Below are 18,588 nucleotides of genomic sequence, written 5' to 3'. Positions count from 1 at the left end.
GATTCTGATGAAAGATGTTTAGAGCAGCTGTTGATGAAGACTCTCCTGGAAGAAAGCAGTACAGGAGAAAGGCTTACACTAAAAAAACCTGTATTTAAAAATGGGTCATATATTAAATCCTTTAGTGTCCCATCTTGAACAGTGCCCTATTTGTTGAACCTGCCACAAAGGTCCTTCTTGGCAGAAAGTCCAGAACTTTTCTATAGGCCTTGCAGATTTATTGCAAACATGCTGAACATTAAGAAAAGAAATTACACTTGTCTTTGAAGACTCGACCAGGCAGAAATGCCAAATATAATTCTTGAGTATCAGGGATAAAATAAGTCCCTATGATAGTTTCATCCCCAATATTTGATTTTATAACTTTGGCCTTCATAGATTTGTCTGTCAGAGTACAGGAGCAGTTCTAAATGCTGTAAGAAGCAGAAACCGCCTGTGTGCCAAGGCAGAGTTACCAGAGAGTTGCCTTTCCCAGAAACCCTGTCAGTCTCTTCTGTACCCCTAAACAGTGACCTTCTGAAACCACACAGTCTCTAAATGCTGCTGAATGCTACAGGTGTGCTATTACTGGGATGCTCCTACTTTGTCTTACCTGTGATAGGTGAATAGGGTGAGAGAAGAAGAAATACTAAGCTCCTAGAGAAAGAACGAATAAACCAAATATTATCATGGAGAATTTGAGGTAAACAGGACAAATATTGCACTCAGACTCTGGAATAGGGATGATCTGACCCCACAGGCTACACACATTGTTCACAATATTCCTCTTCCCTGCCCACAGAGGTCCAGCGCTCTGACAGCCTTCCTAAGTGCATTCATTAGTCACAGAAGGACACATTCCTCCATCTTCTGGACAGCTAAAAACTAAGCACCATTAGCCTCTTTCCAGCTATGCTTGAAACACTACATTGCTAGCTCAGAGAAAGCAATCTGCTTTAGCCTCAGGAAAGGATCTTTTTAGTGTTTGTTATATTTTTGAATTGTTTTCATCCTGATGTTCTATGAAAGCTTTCACAGTTATGCATTTCTTAAGCTATTTTTAATCCTCCCTTCAGAAAAAACAAAACAAAACAAAAACAAACAGAAAGCCCCAACAAAACCAACATTCAACTCCTTCTCCTTTATCTTTTCTTGCCCTGAGAAGTCTTTCACGATTTATTTTCTTCTGCCTCAATAGCTGATAACTTCTTTTCCTTCAAGCCTCAAGGAGAAGGATTCTGTCTTCCACAACAAGGAAATGTATTTTTTGGGCTTTTTCCTTATTTATCACATCCCTACGACAGCAGGATGCCTCTGCTGGGACCTTGTGAACATTATTTATTTTGAGATTAGATTTGGAAGTTTGAACACAATAAAACAAACTGGCAACATAATATATGCCCTGGGAGTGGCAATCCTCAAATAATCACTTTAAAATCCTAGTAAGAATTCTACTGGATAGCATTATTCTGTAGGTGGAGTTCTTTAAAGCCAGATGACCTTTCTCTTAATGAGCTGTTGCTGGAAGGAGCAAATAAAATTGATTAAGAAGAGAGAGAAAGCCTGGGATGTAATCAGATTCCGTGAGCCTAGCCATATAGCAGTGTCAACCCAAAGCAGCATCCTACCTTTCAAAAAATTGGAATTTCTGTCCTCTCACATGTACTAAGGAGAGCAGGTTGAAGCTAGAGCTTAGGTTAATCCTTCCTTTCCTGGCTATCTGAGCGCTCTTGGCACCATTTCCAAAGAGGAAATGCTACAGGACTTCCTAGGTCAATTAACAAAACCAGTGAGTTTTAGAAGAAGTGCCAGAAGTCACTTCCACAGCTACCTAGATATGTTAAACTAAGTTAAGGAATAGATTATAAGATTCAACCGTGCCTGGACAGACATCTGTTTGATGTGGTTTCACTGCAGGCAGATGGAGCTCTCCCTGCTTTCTGCAGCAGCTGAGGATGTCACCCATGTGTTGAGCTTAAGAATCAAACGAGCAGTTTGTCATCTGAAATCACCGCACTGAAAGCCAAACGACACAGAACAACTGTGCTGTTCTGTGCTGCTGACAAGAATGATTCAATGGCTAATGCCACCTGATTGGGTGCATTTCTCAGCAAGCACCAAGTTTGGGAAACAGGAGCTGGTGAGCCTCACTGGGATGTGCTGGAATATGCTGTATTTATTTTGAGATGAGATTTGCAGGTGTCAATGCAATTGACACAACTGGTCATGTAGTACCATCTGGAAAGACCCAGCCAATTTCTGAAGCTGACCCTTTATTCCTGCTGGCACTGACTCCTCTTCTTGCTGTTCTGGGTACATCACTATTAGAGCCAAGGGGTTTGAGTCCTGCAAGGATCAGAGTACCTCTTGGAATGCAGGGACCAACCCTGTGCTATAACATGCTGTGAAGAGTGTGGTGTTATTCACAACAATGACTGAGCCTTCACCATTAGAGGACTGCCTTTCCCCTGACCCAAAGGGGTAGTGTTTTGCCCTGTGTTAGAGAGAACTGATGTACAAAACATTAAGTAAGACTTTCAAAGATGTTTCTGGAAGATGCTGTATTTGTTTTCAGGGACAGACATTACCTACCAAGTGTATTTCTTTGAGTGTCTTCTTTTGATATGCTGTCAGACTCAGTCAGCTATGGAAAGTTCCATGTGGCTTTTAACTCCCAATACAAACTTGGTTGTTGTCCTAAGCCCGGGCACTGCTGGAACAGGGATTTGGGCTGAGAAGCTGCTAAGAAAGATGCAGTAAAGCAACATCAAGGATAGAAAGAGTTAAATGGCTGAAGAAAATTGAGAACAGATGATCATTTGAGATTTTTACTATTTAAGTCAGCATGAAGGGGGAAAATTGCAGCCACTATAAAGAGTCTAACAAACAGAAGCACAGAGGAAATTGCTGCAGCCAAGAAATGTGCAGGGGAAAGGCAGTTTACCCACTGGTTTTGATAGAAGCCACAGAATTGCTTAGAAAAGGAACATAAGAGTGCTGTAAGAGCTAAAAATTGCAGGCTAAGTCCCAGATCCAGCAGGAACTGAACAAGGCACAGGCTCACGGTCACAGGCCTTGGATCAATTCTCAGCTCCAAGTCTCGATGTGAACTCTGTCCTCACCCAGACACCTGCGTGCACTGTTTTCCTCCCTTGGCCTTCCCTCCAACTGCCTTCTCTTCAACTATTGCTTCTCTTCAATGACTATTGAAAACTCTGCGGGAAACACAAAATCTGCTGACTGGGGGCTGTATGCAAGATTTAGAGTTGTATTTTTTCAAACTAAAATATCAGAGGCAGTGGGTCTATTTCAATTATAAGGCTTCATTTTGTGCAAGCCCATTTTGTCTGTTAGAATATAAAATGTAAGATTTGTAGAGGTTTTCTAGCTCGCTTCAGTTTAATCTTGGTTTTCCTCATTGCACTCTCCTTGGTAAAACTGGCTACTGCCTTTTTCTCAGCCTATTCACAGAGACTTAGCTGGGAAAATGTGATCTGGAAAGCAGTGATTTCAAAGTCTGACCACTGCAAAAGGCAGCCAGAATGCAAAGTTACACAGACATCTTTGAACAGTGATTCTTATTTGTTACAGTTGTTTCTTTTTATTCTTTTAATACACTACTCATCAACCTAACTCTGTCATAATGAGAAAGGGATATCAGAGAGCTTTTAAAATAATTACTGCAGTATGGGTAACAGTTTAGAAAATCACATTCAGTTAAAAAAAAAGCCCCCCAAAACCCCAAACCAAAACAGAGTTCAGTTTCTAGTTCCCTTAAAAGTTATGATTGCAAATTGTTTAGTGCAAAATGTTAGCAAAGCTGCTGAAACAGATGCAAATCCAACAACTTTTAAAACGGCAACACAATTTTAAAAGACTGCCTTGGTCAATACCAGTCCTTCATGAAGAAGTCCAAGTACATCAGCCACAGAGGACCACATCTCCCTACCTCTTTAGTATTTTCTGTTCTTAGAGAACCCCATGAATCAGTTTAAGAATTTTCTAATGGTTAACACCCTCCAAAAATATTAAGATCGTTGCAGGGAATGATTTTACTTCTCCACTGTAAATACACAATACAATTCTTTGTTACCTGTGAGATATTTCTGGCATGTTTGGAGATATCCCAAGGTGATCTGGACATGGTCCTGGGCATCCTGCTCTGGGTGGTCCCATTTGAGTAAGCGGCTTGGACAAGATAACCAGCATATTCGCAGAGGAAGTGCCCACCACTCTTATATCATTAGTGCAGCTGTAACACAGCAGCAAAGTTTGGCATGTTGAAGTTTTGGGGTGTTCAGCTGTGAAATATGAACCTGAAATTATAGCTGGAAACCCAGGTGCACACTGAGGAAAGGGATGCAGAGCATCTCCTGTGGTCACCCTGATCTTATTGTTCCCCAGAGCGCTCTATTTCTTCTAATATAGTCACATTACTTTTAGAACCAGGGCAGTACACCTGGTTCTACTTCATTAAGTTTTGCTTTAATTTTCTTTGTGTAATTGCACTAAAATTCAGTAGCATTACACCAGGGTGAAGTCGCTTTTTCTTTTTTTATGTCAGGTTCTAAACTACCTCCTTATTTATGCTGTTAGGTCTTTCCTGATCTGTTAGAGAGTCATCAACAGATTACAACCTAAATGCATAAATTAGGAATGTAATTTGTCAGTGGTTCCCTGTTTTGTTGTTGTTGTTTTTAAATAGCAATCCCACTACACCTCAGGAATTACAGTCAACTGCAAAACAATTGCAACCATTACTGACCCAGCTAAAAGTAGCTCAACAGCTGCATCTTGTAAAATGTTACCATGTCGAGAGACCTACAGATAATACAGGCTCACAATACTTGCTACAATTACAATGTGACTTGTAGAGCATAGATAAATATAAATTAAATTATAAAGATCTTCAATTTATAAGGCAGTTTAAAAGCTATTTGTAGGGTGTAGTGTTTAACAAAAGCAAAAGCAAATGACAGCTAAAATATTTATAACATTTTATGTATTTTTATATGTATGTTTTAGATCTGTTATTTTATACGCTTTTCTTTGTTTCTTACAGATCAAGATATTTGGTCTGATACAGAGATATATACCTAGTTCTCCACAAGAGGATTCTACTTTTCAAACAGTTACTGATTCGTTAAAAAAAATAGGGAAAATGTGAGTATGCCTTGGTTTTAGTGGACAAGAACCTACCAGATCACATCTCTCATTCCCACCTAGGCATAAAAACCTGATTTTTATAGAGTAATAGGGAAACAGGACTCCATTTTTCTAAATCCTGGGTATTCTTTGTTGTAACTGCTGAACAGCTGCTCAGATTGCTGAATTTGCATTTCAGGGAGCATATCAGACTCAAAGCAAGTAGAGAGGGAATAATCTGTTGCTTCTACGATTCTATTTCTATACAGTCTATTTTTCACTGTTTAACTTTGCCCTTTGCCATTGCACATTATTTTAGTAATGAAACTTGTGTTATTTAGCCTAGGAAACCAACACTTAATCCAACAGACAGCAACACTATTAGAAAATTGTCCTGATTTAAGATACCTAAACATAAGTAAACCAAGCAGGTAGAAAAAAGCTTTACCTCTCTAGCACCCTTTGCTGAATGATATAGATTTTTAAAAAGGCTTTTAGTGCATATGGATGTAATGAAAAAATATTGCCAGAAAAATCTTGTGCATCTAAAATTATATAAATAGCTGTTAGGGACAGATAAATGTTCATATACATTTTTATGTATTCTTACAACATGACACACTCTGGTGTTTATTTTAGACTACATGCAATGAGTGTTACTTACATGGTGTCAAATTATTTCTTGGCTTCTTCTGATGTTTTACTACATTGTAAATTATTCAGCTAGATGCGTGCTGTAAATTTGCTTTTTGCCTGCTGGAGAATTTTACTATTTTGAAATTAACCCTGTGTGACCCTTCTTTGGTGTTCCACCACCAATCATTTTATCTCTCTTTCCCTTTTCATTTGTACCCCAGAAACCCACCAAAGTCAGGGTGTCAGAACAACCTCACAATCCAGTCTTCCATTCAAATACAGATGTAAAAGACTTGTTTGGTAGCCTAGCAGAGGATTTTCTCATACACTCTCCCCTATACACACACGTTTGAAAGGCTCTATTGATCTGTTCATTGGAAGAAAGAGAAATATGCAATGCTGGGAAGATGGATATACAAAGCATTATTTACTTCTAAAATTTTGTAGATGTCCTGTAATTGAAAAATAATTTGTTCTTACAAGCCTAGAGATGTACATTTGTATATGAATTATGCTCATTTAGAAATTATCTAGGTAGGTAGACAGATGAATTAGTAGTTCACTACACAAACTGAGGACACGGTCCCAACTAAGGGCCCTTTGTCAAAGTTCTTTTAAATAAATGTATTTGGTAAAAGATGAGGGGAAGAGGCATTCCCATTGTAAATTCAAGATGTGTTCATTTTTCTGAGAATCCAACCAGGTCTCTATAGTATAATCCAGTGATTTCAGATCCTTCTTTTGACCACTTTGCCAGCTTAAAGGAAACAGCTCTGGTCTGAGCTACAGAGTAAATGAGAGAGTCTTCAAACTCCCCCGAGAACCTCTATTCCACCTCTGGCCTGCTTCCAGTACAGCATTAATTGTACAATTATAGCAGCATTATATATAGAAAATTAACATGAGTTCTTAAGTCATTCAACAATAGCTAAGCATAATTATTTACATTGCAGCCACAGAATTTCTAGGAGGAAAAAAAAAACCCTAGGCTTTTGGGAAAGGAAAATTGTAGCAATTACTGGCCTAGTAGCTTTCTTTAGAGTCATATTGATGTATTCAAAAGGAACAAATTTTGTTAGGTTTCCTTTGAACTGCAAAACGAGCTCTAATGCTGCAATCAGTCTGCACGCACTCGCTTCAGAAAGCAGAGGGAACTGTCTGATGGCAATTACAGTTCTCACTGCCAGGGAGCCAGGTCACAGTTAGCAATCTGGGACTTCACATCATATCTGGCAAAAAGACAGTCCTTATATGCTTGAGAAGACAAGAGAATATGCATTGCATTATATTGTAAGATAAAACTGGTACGTAATTTATGCCTACAGAATAATTACATTCGCTATGACTGATAAAACCAGCAACAACTACTCACTGATACGGAGTGTTTACAGCAGGGAAACTAAACTTGATTCTTTCATAGTTTGAAAAAAAGCCCCACACCTCTTCTTGAAAAATATGTAGAATAATTGAAGAGCCATGATGATGCAAAACAGTATAAAGAAATATAACACCCCTGAAACATAACATAGTCAGGTAAAAGTAAAATACTTTTGAAGTGCAACTGAGAGAAGTGAACACACCAAGTTATTGCAGCAACATACCCACTGGCAGCAGTTACAATGAATTAATTACAGTCTTTTTTTCCCAGAAATGGGAAATCCTGCTGTAATCAAAACAACTATGGTTCTTTGCTTCAGCATTGTTAAACCCAACACATGGAGGTCTCACCCCGCTGCCCAGTGAAGCTGCACTCCTTTAGATAATCAAGAGCTGTGTTAGTGTGTTTAGTGATTGTCAGAGCCGTGCATGTGGCAGGAGAGTGAATTACCTGGAAGAGACGGTCAATAAGGGCCTGGTCTTCAGAGGATGCTCGTGGCTGGACTGCGCAGCAAGGAACCGTAGAAAACTTCAAAGCAATGGAAATAAAGACTTTATCACTTACAATCCAGTGGTAAGACTGGCACTATGCCCACAAGAACAAATGGGAGTGTTACCCTGCAGGAAACCTTCCCATAAGTAAAGGAAGAAGCTTAATTGAGATTAATGGCCTTTTTTGCTGAGGCCCACGGCAAGTCCTAATAAGGCAATATGTTAAATAGTGAATGTAATTTATAATACGTGCAATCTTTAGGTGATATAAAGAGCACCAACCAAAATGACACAATGAGAAATGTCTTCTGTCTTTTCTCCCTTTGGTTTTTAGAGACAGTTTCACCTATCCAGTTTAAAGCTAGCATTTGAGTTTTTATTTTTTGGAAGGCCAGTACTCTTGCTTTATACACCAGCATAATCAAAACTCTTGATGATGTCAGACCAAGCAGACACTGCTTCAAACCAGCTTATATTGTGGTCACAGATGTTAGGTTTCTGTACATCTAAATTAAAGTAATTGTATTTACATTTGTTGATTTTACTTGTAGTGACATTTTTTTCTGCTTTATGATGTTAAACTTAGTTTTTCTCCATTTCCCACCACCTGCATTGATCTTACGTATTTTTTGCTCACACTGTCACGACGCAACACCTTTCCGCATCAAACAAAGCCAACATTTTTCATAGAGTACTTCCTGCCTCAAACCAACTGCTCTTAGATAAACCAGACTACTGTTCTGTTAAAAGGTATATAATTTAAGGATTTCACATGATAGAGATTTAATCATTCATATAAATATACAACACACACACATACTTTCAAGGGTAAGGGAAAATAATTTACTATTTCCTTCATGGTATAGTTTTTTAATGTTATATTTCAAGAATCTTTGCAGATGTCCTGAAAAGAGCTACACAAAACAGTCAATATCGTGCAAAACTTAGTTTTTTCTGATACACACTGAGTATGTAAATGCATGTACATGTTCTTCTCGTTTATATCAAGGAATATAAATACACTCACAAATACACATACAAAGTACACTTATCTGAAATAATTACATTCAGATGCTGAACAGATTATCGGATAAATAGCGGAAACAAAACAAGGTCTGTAATACCTTATCTTCAGATTTTTCTGTTATCATCATTACTGAAGAATGCAGTAGATAGATCTATTAAAACAGAGAACCAGAACTTTTTTCTTTCTTTACCTGCTCTACTTTAAAACTTCTGCTTGCATCTTCTCTTCTAAACAAAATTTTTTATTTTGCTTTGTCCAGAAGTCTGATTCTTTCAAATGCCCTAATGAAACACAAATCCTTCCACGTTATGCAGTCATCCTTCCTTTTAACCTTTACTTTCATGGAATGCTTGTGTCTTCTCATCTCTTCACTAGCTTAGTTGCTGTTCTTGAGCAAGCAGTACTCCCAATTAATGTATCATCACATTCATGTATCAAAATTGTCACAATTTGCAAGTTATAAAACCCTACTGAAGAAATTCAGAGAGGTGTAATTCTGTTCACCACAGTGAGCTGTACCTAACTACAAAACTTTTGTTTGGTCCTACCATTGTATTGAACAGTCTGTGTGTGACCTGAACATTCCTTAATACTCACACAATACAATCATCCATGATTTTTAGTGCTTTACATTACACCATTTGCATGCTACACTAAGCGACTTAATAAGTTTCTTCGCAGCATGTATTTTCTTCATGAATAATTTGCTACATAAAATTTTTAACTTGGAAAGAAAAATGTTCTTAAGAAAACTCATGCTACATGAAGGATGCTCATCCTACTCTAAAGCAATCAAAATCAAATTTGTTACATACTGTAAAAATCAATGACAGTTCTATGGATAATGCATAAAGCACCAATTAATCAGAATTTGTCTATATAATGAAAAAATTTATACTTTTATGAATTCAAAATGTACTCTTATTTTTCAATATATTTGGTATACAAAAAAAAAAATAATGAAAGACATTTTATCTCCCATAAGAGAATTACAGGTTACCCAAAATATGGTCTAGAATCCAAGATTTTTGATCACCTTTTCCATGTTATACACAGTACTAATATCTCAACAGTGCTGTTCATACTGACCAAGGTTCTGTGCTTGTGGCTCTTCCTCAGTCTGTGTTGGTATAAGCTCACATTCAATTCACAATTAAAATTAAATAGTAGCCTATTAAATAAAATTATAATAAAATTAAATAGTAGCCTATTAAAATTAAATAGCATTTGCCTTACCATTTTTAATGTGAGGGATAATGTTGTATGGTTTTGTCTCATATTCTTAAGGAAACAAAAGGGCTCACAAAAATTATATGAGACAAATTAGTCAGTTTTAAGATCAACTTTTATTGAAAAATTAAAAGTGCATTGCATAACTTCTTTATAACTGTAACATTTCTTAAACCACAAAACAGAGATTCTGTTTAAAAAATCTCTTCATATTTGTCACCATTCAAAAAACAGAGTATGAGCTAAGTCAACAATTATTTTAAAATCCTGGGTTATCCCCAAGGCCCCTGGTTCGATTAGTCTGCTCTGAATGACATAATTTAAATATCTTCTCTAAAACGCACCTTTAATTACACAATCAGAATTTTTGTCATTCAAAATCAACAGCTGCTGTTGATTTTTATCCAATGGTCAGTCTCCAAATAAATTATGTGAGTTAATAAGCACTGCAGCTACATGTTCAGCTAAGGTTTTGCCTATTGTTTATTTGATCTGAATACACCCACACAAGGTTATGGTGATGTCCACGTGATTTTGAAGGCAAAATTGCTACCTTAGAGTATATTTTAAACCCTAGAAAAACAAAGTTACTCACCTGGAATTGCAATGCTTTGAATTAGTCAATAATTCTGTGTATCCATACATCCTGATCTCTCACAGTCAATAGTGCATGGATTAAAAAGCAGGAAAATTCCAGGTAAACCTTAGTCTGAGAAGCTGTAGCATATTACTCAGATGGAAATTACCTACTAAGAAGAAAACAGATGAGTTTTCTCACTGACTATAAGTGCTCTGTTAAAATCTGCTAACCAAGTCAGAAATTAATATGAGCCCAGTGCCTGTGGAACATGGTACATGTAACAGAAAAACTCTCCAGAATCTGATATTAGAATTAAAAGCTTTGCAAAAAATCTAATAGTGGTCACCTGTGTCAGGACACAACACTGCAGAAAGGCAAAATAAAATGCAGAGGGTAGGAAGATAAATTTAAGCCCCCTATCTTTGGAGAAAACACCTCTTCATTAACTATCTCACTTCCAAAACAGGCAGGAGGAGCTCCATTATTCCCACCTAGCTGCAAACCATCAACAGCAACAGGTAGAACCTCTGATTTTTGACCTTCAAAACACAAGATAATCCATTAAACAAAGAAGCAGAAATTTTAGTGAGCAAAACATTATATATGTAGTGAAAAGCTCTAGATCTATTTCTGACTACGTCACAGAACTGTCCAAGGGCTTCTGTAGCTGCCTTTTGAATAAAGTAAAACTGTGACAGAGACCAGATTTCAGGCAGGAGTCTGTAAATCAAAAAAATGTGACCTACTTCTTCTGTGCTCTAAAAACAGCTATAGTGAGAGATCGTCTAGTGTTGCTGAACATCTGGTAGCTATAAAGAATGGCATTTACCATTATGGAAGATAGCACTACTGAAGTCAATGTTCATGCTGACTACTTCTGCACTGCAGGCCTCAGGTCATACAGCATGGATGTTTACATCAAGAAATGTCAAGTATTGAATACAAAGGTCAGATAATAGGGTTATAACTGAGGAATATTGAGGTTTATGATCAAGAAGGCAAGAGACCAACTACACTGTCTTGAGGAAAATAACCTAATGAAAGAAATACTGTACCAGTAAGGTTACTAGGGTTTAATGACATAAAAGGAACAATGCAGATACAATTTTGAAAGTCATACTCATAAATCTAAAAGACAGTGACAAACTTATAATAATTTTTAGATTCAACTGAATTTCAAGAAAAGATTTTGCAGAAGGTTATGGAAGAGGAATAAGCAATAGTCCTATGAAAAGCTGGAAAGGCTGTGCTATACGACACAGCATTTACCGTAACAGCTTCTTCTCCCTGTGCTAACACGGCCAAAACCACGAGACGGGATCCTCAGAAGACAACCAGTGGGACCTGCAGGATGGAAATCTCTCCTGGTTGTAGCTGTCCTTCCACAGGACTGATGGGGCCAGAGAGGCTGTGAAAACTGCATAGCATGACTGCATTTCATTGAACATTTCTAAAATAATTTAATTTTGTTACTGAGGTGGAGAGGTGGGGAGAAAAAGCAATTAATTACTGACTTGCATAGATGATAGCCACAGAATCATGTATGAAAACACTTGAAATTAGCGTATTCCATTTATCACCATGACAGTAACTCAGTAGATAGAGAATTATCGAATCTCCATTTTGTTCCACTACTCTGCTTCCAGTATAGACTTTTCCACTTGGTAGTATTGATTATCTAGTGATTAAAATTGAACAAGCTGCAGATGAATCTGGTGTCTATAATTTGAAAAGCCTAGCCAATTGGAATTGCTGGGACAAGCCAGCTGTATTCAAAGATACTGACATTATTTTGGGGCTTTATAAGTTCCAAACAGATAGTGAATTCCATTTCAATAAAAGAATGGTGCTGGCAAAAAGTCCCACAGAATTTGGTTAAAATGGTCATAGAGATCAGTCCTGAAATAAAAACAGGGGCCTTGGTTAGCAACCAATATTCACTAGAAAAGCATTCAGAACACTGACATTACAATAAATAAAACTGAAAATTCTAATAATTCTAATAGATTAAAGGGATTTCATAATTTGACAGTCTATACACAATGTTAGAATTCCTTATCTTCAGTAAAATTATCTGCAAGTTATTATTTTAAGGGCACTAAGATTTAAACAAGTGTCAACTAATATTTTTGTATTTTTTCTTTGGCTCACAAAGACACTAAAATACCATAAACATTGTTTAGAACTTCAATAATATATAAATAGGTTACATTACAAATGGAAGAAAATACAAGACAACTCTTCAGCATGGTAAATCTCTGCATATAAATAAGCAAATATTTCAGATACCTACAATTCAACAGTTATCTTGCTGTAAAACTATTACATTTAAATCCTTTTACACAAATTCATTTAACAATAATGTACACAATCTACACAAATTAACCTCTAAAAATACAGCAATAATATACCTGTTACAACGACTCTGCTACTCTTATCCCCTGATTTGACACTAAAGGGCAAATACAACTATCTTACTCAAAGGTGCTGTCAGAGATTGCTGTTTTGTACGTGAGAAAAGCACCAACAATAAGATTTAATACTGTTATACATTTTCTTTAGCTCCTAAGAATCTACATTTTAGAAATGTTTCTATATGTCTATTTCTGTCTGGCAGAAAAACTTGTAGCACATTATCCACATCAATAGTTGTTGAAGGAAAAGTTAATTCTCTTAAAGTGGAAAACATGCTGTGGCTTAGATCTAAGTTTATAACCACTTTTTATATATATATGTATGTATATATATAATTATATATATTTATTTATACTGTACATATATACTGTGCAGAGTTCTTAATTTGCTATTTTAGTACTTATTAATTTCCTGCTGACTACAATAAATAAGACCAATGTAAGAGTCAATAGTACTTCAACTTCAAGATAATACATTTTCCCTCAATAATACGATCTACCAATACATGTATATTTCAGTAGCCTATAGTTGTTTTGTTTAAGGATGTCTTAGGAGATTGGAATTTACAGAAAGAGGATTTCCTTAAAATGTGTTCTGCAGAACTGGGTTAAAAAAATAGCCAGCGCTGGAAAACAGTGAATTAGATAAATAAATAATGAAACCACTGTACTACAGCTCCTGCCCCAATCTCTCTATTTCCTCAATGAGGAAGTCAATGTCAGACTTAGTTGCTGCTGGGTTGGAGATGACCATTCGGAAGAAGTTGACTTTATCGCCCTGAGGCTGATATCCAACCATGGTAGTACCTGACTCCATCATCAGTGCCTTGATTTTTGGTGCCACCTTTATCATTGGAAAAAAAAATAAATAAATAAAAGAAAGAGAGAGAGAAGAAAAATTTATTTTTTCTTTGTATGTCATGGCATTTCTTAATTTAGAAAAAATAAATTGACTGCCAAAAAAAGATACTAATTTTTATAAAAAATATCTGTAACAGAAAAAGCTTGATAAACTAAATATGTAAGATTGGGTATTTAAAGGAAAATTGACAACAATAATATCCATCTTTTTGATAACATACTAATAGCATCTTAGAGTATTCACTATTTTACCTATTAAATGTACACATAATTTCTTTGTGCTAAAGATTTTGTCATGAAGAAATGTTTTCTGCATCTGTGTGAAAACATACTCCAGACCTTTTCGAAGGTAATGGATATTATGAGTATTCTCAAAGAAATTTGTGTGGAGGGGACAACAATAGAAATTTTTAAATAGAAATTTTAAACAAGATCTATGTCATAAAGAATATTCTCTGCTAACATAAGCCATGGAAACCTTCCAGTAGTTTTGCAGTACTGTGCATTTACCACAATCTCACTTCCTCGCTTTAAGTTATAAGGAATAATGTTCTGACAGTCTTAATACTTGGTATTTTCTAAGCCCAGTTTTTCCATCCAGGTCTTCTTTCTCCTGCTCTGCTCTCTGCCAGCCAAGGTCAGATGTCTGGCTCTTTTACAGTTTTGTAGGAAACTTTATGATGTCCTCTAACATTTAACAGGGTCAAGTCAAACATTTTATCGCTCTTGCCACTTCATACCTTTTACCTCAATCTTCCTGTATTCTCTCTTTTTTTTTGGAAAGTTTTTTATTTAACATGCCATTGGGTTGACTCAGGAATTTCTGTTCTCTTCTGTTCTCTTTCCCCAGTGTGATACAGACATAAAATCCTCTACAAAACCTCCCAGGTTTGCCCATTCTTCTCCATTCCCTAACACACACACACACACACACAAGAGCAATTACTTCTGATACCTATAAAATCATTCTTTTGTCTCCTGAATGTATTTCATTCCACTTCTGTCTGTCTAAAATACTACTACAAAATTAATGGGTTTGGCTTCCCTCAAGTTCTAAGTGATAGGATACTTTTCCTGGTGATGCTTCTATGATGTCTTTGCTTCCCTCTTTCACTTCTTCTAATACATTTATCCCAAAGTCCTCCAAAGGGTATTAATTTTCACTGAAACGCATTAATGCATTGTCATTTAAAATCCAAATAAAGACCTGAGGAGGACTTAAAAGTTTCCATGTTCTTTACTCGTCCAAGCATTTTTAAATATCTACTCTTCTGTTTCTCTTGCTGGCATGCTGTCCTATCAAAACAAGACTGCAATATCTTTAGGCCTAGCTGCTTTTTGAAGTTTTGTAACACTTGGGAGCACAGAAGTGATACAAACCAAAGAATAACTGAGCATGTTCTGTATCTGGTTCTATAGAGAAAGCATGACTTCAGCCTCAGTGTAAATAGGAGACAGAAGTGAACAAATATCAAGGTTATACTGAGCAATGGAGAACTGACATCTCAGCATTTGTAATATGTGCCCAGAAACAGCTACATTCCTTTTAATAAATAGAGTACTTTGGGTTGAAAGAGCAGGTTATATTTTTACATTTAACAAAAGACACATACCCTGTGTAACTTCTCTCTTTTCTCATCAGAGTCTGGCATGCCCCTGAGACTTGGGGGAATATACCAAAAACATACATTTGTGTGTTCCGGCTGCAAAAAGAACCAAACACATACCTCAATTAAAAAAGACAATAATACAGATCAATCCCACACTAAAGGCTTGTCAGCAGTGTATTTTAGCACAGACATGAAAGACAAAATATAGTATTGACTTTCCCAGTTCTGCGTGTTAAACTGAAAGAAAAGGATTGCAGTTCTGCTGCTTGCATCTGCTGTCTTATATTCCCTATAATTTGTCCTACTTACAATATTTAGGGTGTTAATGAAGTGCAAATGATTTTCACATTCATGCAGTTTTATGAGGAACTATTTTCCAGGATCACAACAAAAGCAACTCAATTTTCCTTTTCTTAGCAATTGTAGAAATAAAGTATATTCTATCAGCCAAGGGTTTATGTAGTGGCACTAGCAACAGAACATACAGCAAAAAGCAGATTTTCAATTACGTATGTAATGATGTGGACCCTCAGCATGAGTAGACTGTATTAAGGCAGTCTTCATACCCTAAACTGAGAAGTCCTTTGCAGAAGAGAAGGATATAAAACTGACGTTTACAGTACAAAACTACATGCATGTAGCAAAAAAAAAATGCCCAGATGCCAATAGTCATGTAGTTCTTTAGGAAATAAGAGCAGTTTTGCATAGCTGGCTTGAAGAACTACGAGAAGTGTGAAATTTTCTAAATTCATCCCAGATTTGGCTCCTACATACATAAAAGACAACTCACCTCCCCTTCAAAAACCATCTCAAATTCTTCTCTGTTTTTGATTTTAGTGTAGAGATATTCTGCCAGCTCCAGGCATTTGTTGATCTGATTTTCAAATCCTACTGTACCCTGTTTAAAAAAAGAAAGGAGGTAATAAATATATGGTTATTTTTTCTTCTCCAAAGCAATTACCTTTTCAGCCAGGCTTCACTTTTAAATATTTTCAGTCAGAAAACATTTAGCAGTATTATTTCTTGTAATTTAAAAATACAGTTAATCGGTACCGCAAAAGTGACTAAATGCAGCCTCCACGTGAGACTTATAAATTAAATAAATACATTTCTGGTTTTTGAGATAAACTTTTTTTTTTTATTTACCTTTGCTTTCCACATCAACCAGAATTTGAAAATGTCCACATGTCGCCCACACTGTATTGCCTTATCTCCAGTGTCATAGGAGACATCATACTGTTTGTCTGGCTGGAAGAGATAGCCTGCACACATTTGATTGCAGCCTTGAAGTATACCCTGTAATCAAAAACATGTACTTATATGACTTACATAGCACATGTACCTAAGAAACTGTATACCTCAAAAATGTATTAAAAAGTATTTCAAACATATGCAGAAGAATTGTTCTTTAATGGGTCATATTATAACATACTGACTTTGTTTTGTAAACTTGAGCCATAAAAATGATTTCATAACCCTAGGTTCCCCTTATATGTCCCTGAGTAGTCATATGCTTTTACACACCCACACACTCACACCTGCAAAAACATTATCAGATTTATTTGGATACTTAGTTGTGATATTAGCTTTGTGCACTTCAGTTTGTAAGGTTGTGTTCTTAACATTAAAATTTCTAATTTGTTAAATTACACACTAGAATACAGCTGTGGTCTCTCAGTTCAACAGATAGCTACACAAAATGAAATGAAAAAACTGAATTGAAGGTTTCAACTTTGTATATTGTCTAGCTTTATGACACTTAACACAAGTGATAAATATAAGTACAAATCATCTAAACCAGACATTTTCTTGCTTACAAATGAATATGGCTCACAGCCCAGTAGAAATCTATGGATTACTGGTAAAAATCTCTGAAGGAAACACAGAGGAGCAAATTCCTGTGTTACACAGAAATCTTACACATATGACATTTCTAAAATGCTTTGCATCTCCTTCAGAGTTTATTAGTGTTTTTTGGAAGAAGCTTAAAGAACACCAGTTTGTCTGATAAATACAAAAGCACCTATCAAAGTTCTCATATAAGGACAAGAACTCTTGCCAAAATCCTACAATAGCTAGCACCATAAGCATGCATGTCACTAAACAAAGCCTACTGCTTCCCTCCTTCCCTTCCTCTGTTGTGTATAGAACACAACAGATGTGTTTTATAGAGGGAAATAAGTGCTGCAGTCTTCACTTTAGAGATGGATTGACTGGAAGAGCAATGGCAGACGTAGGGTTGGATCTCACAACTCTTCCATGCCAGTTCTATACACAGGGACTACTTCTTCAACTAAACTCTGCTAGTAGCAATTGACATGCCAGAAATTAGTAAACAGTATAATTAGTCCTATCCACAGATAATATGAATTTCTTTTTAATCATCTAAGAAAAATACTTATTGCTTAAGAGAAAAAGGACACTGGTTTTGCTTTCATTGAAGACAACAAAGAATCTAGATGAAACCCCCCAAAATATAGAGAGAGTCTTAATAAAAGTAGCATTCTTTCTTTTCAACAGAACTGAGAAAATTTTAAACCACTGTGTAAAGTAAAAAAGTTGTTTTTCATTTAAGAAGCTTAGACTGAGACCAAAGGTGTATGTTCAGGATATCGTAGAAACAACGGGGCAGGTGCTCAGATGAGGTATATAAGCATGGCTCTATTGTTGCTATTCGAATATATAAAGACCCAACATCTAAAAATCTGACGCCTATTGCTTACAGCTGTAACCAAAAAAGTCCCCAAAGCCCAAGAAAGATAAAACAACTTCCTAAACACAATGTAAATCCACACAATTATTCCTTCCAAATAAAATTTTGAAATTAAATGGATTTTGCAATACCCCCTTAAAAAATAGGGCTTGGTATTTACTTTTTCTTCTTTTATTTTTTTTTAATGTTTAATTATTAAATATAAGGCAGACCTTCTCCCGGACAAGAATGGCAGAACATTGTAACAACACTCCCATCATCTTGTGTGGATTCCAAGTGACTGAGTTGGCTCTGCAAAAAAATTACACATTCAGATAGGTCTGGAATTCAGAAACTTAACCTGAAGCAGTCACCTTTGTTTTCTGCTTTCAGCTGGAAATATATGGAGTTTTGACCATGACGATATCAGTATGGAGGTTATTACTGTCTCAAGTGTCTTCTTTCCCAGCTATGCTGTCCAGGAAAGGAATTTTTTTTGTGTTAACATTGCAATGTCAGACTTGTGATTAGTTTATATTATTACT

The 18,588-nt window shown here is 36.2% G+C and overlaps 1 protein-coding gene across 1 annotated transcript in view; it reads right to left on the bottom strand.

Annotated features, from left to right (window-relative positions):
* Positions 1–9,983: 9,983 nt before the first annotated feature.
* Positions 9,984–18,588, bottom strand: part of GAD1 (glutamate decarboxylase 1) — a 33,401-nt gene continuing 24,796 nt past the window's right edge. Inside the window, exons 13-17 of the mRNA XM_027911575.1 lie at positions 18,277–18,355; positions 16,498–16,647; positions 16,142–16,249; positions 15,355–15,444; positions 9,984–13,724 (exon numbers count right to left, since the gene is read on the bottom strand). Coding sequence (XP_027767376.1) covers positions 13,551–13,724; positions 15,355–15,444; positions 16,142–16,249; positions 16,498–16,647; positions 18,277–18,355 — 601 coding nt within the window. The 3' untranslated portion in view covers positions 9,984–13,550. The remainder of the gene's footprint in view (positions 13,725–15,354; positions 15,445–16,141; positions 16,250–16,497; positions 16,648–18,276; positions 18,356–18,588) is intronic.

Source organism: Empidonax traillii, unplaced genomic scaffold (assembly GCF_003031625.1).
Source record: "Empidonax traillii isolate 1590-97213 ecotype Southwest subspecies unplaced genomic scaffold, ASM303162v1 scaffold33:size3420811, whole genome shotgun sequence".
Taxonomy (NCBI): domain Eukaryota; kingdom Metazoa; phylum Chordata; class Aves; order Passeriformes; family Tyrannidae; genus Empidonax; species Empidonax traillii.
Note: the sequence above shows the minus strand (reverse complement) of the source record. Positions and strands in the feature narration are given on the sequence as shown.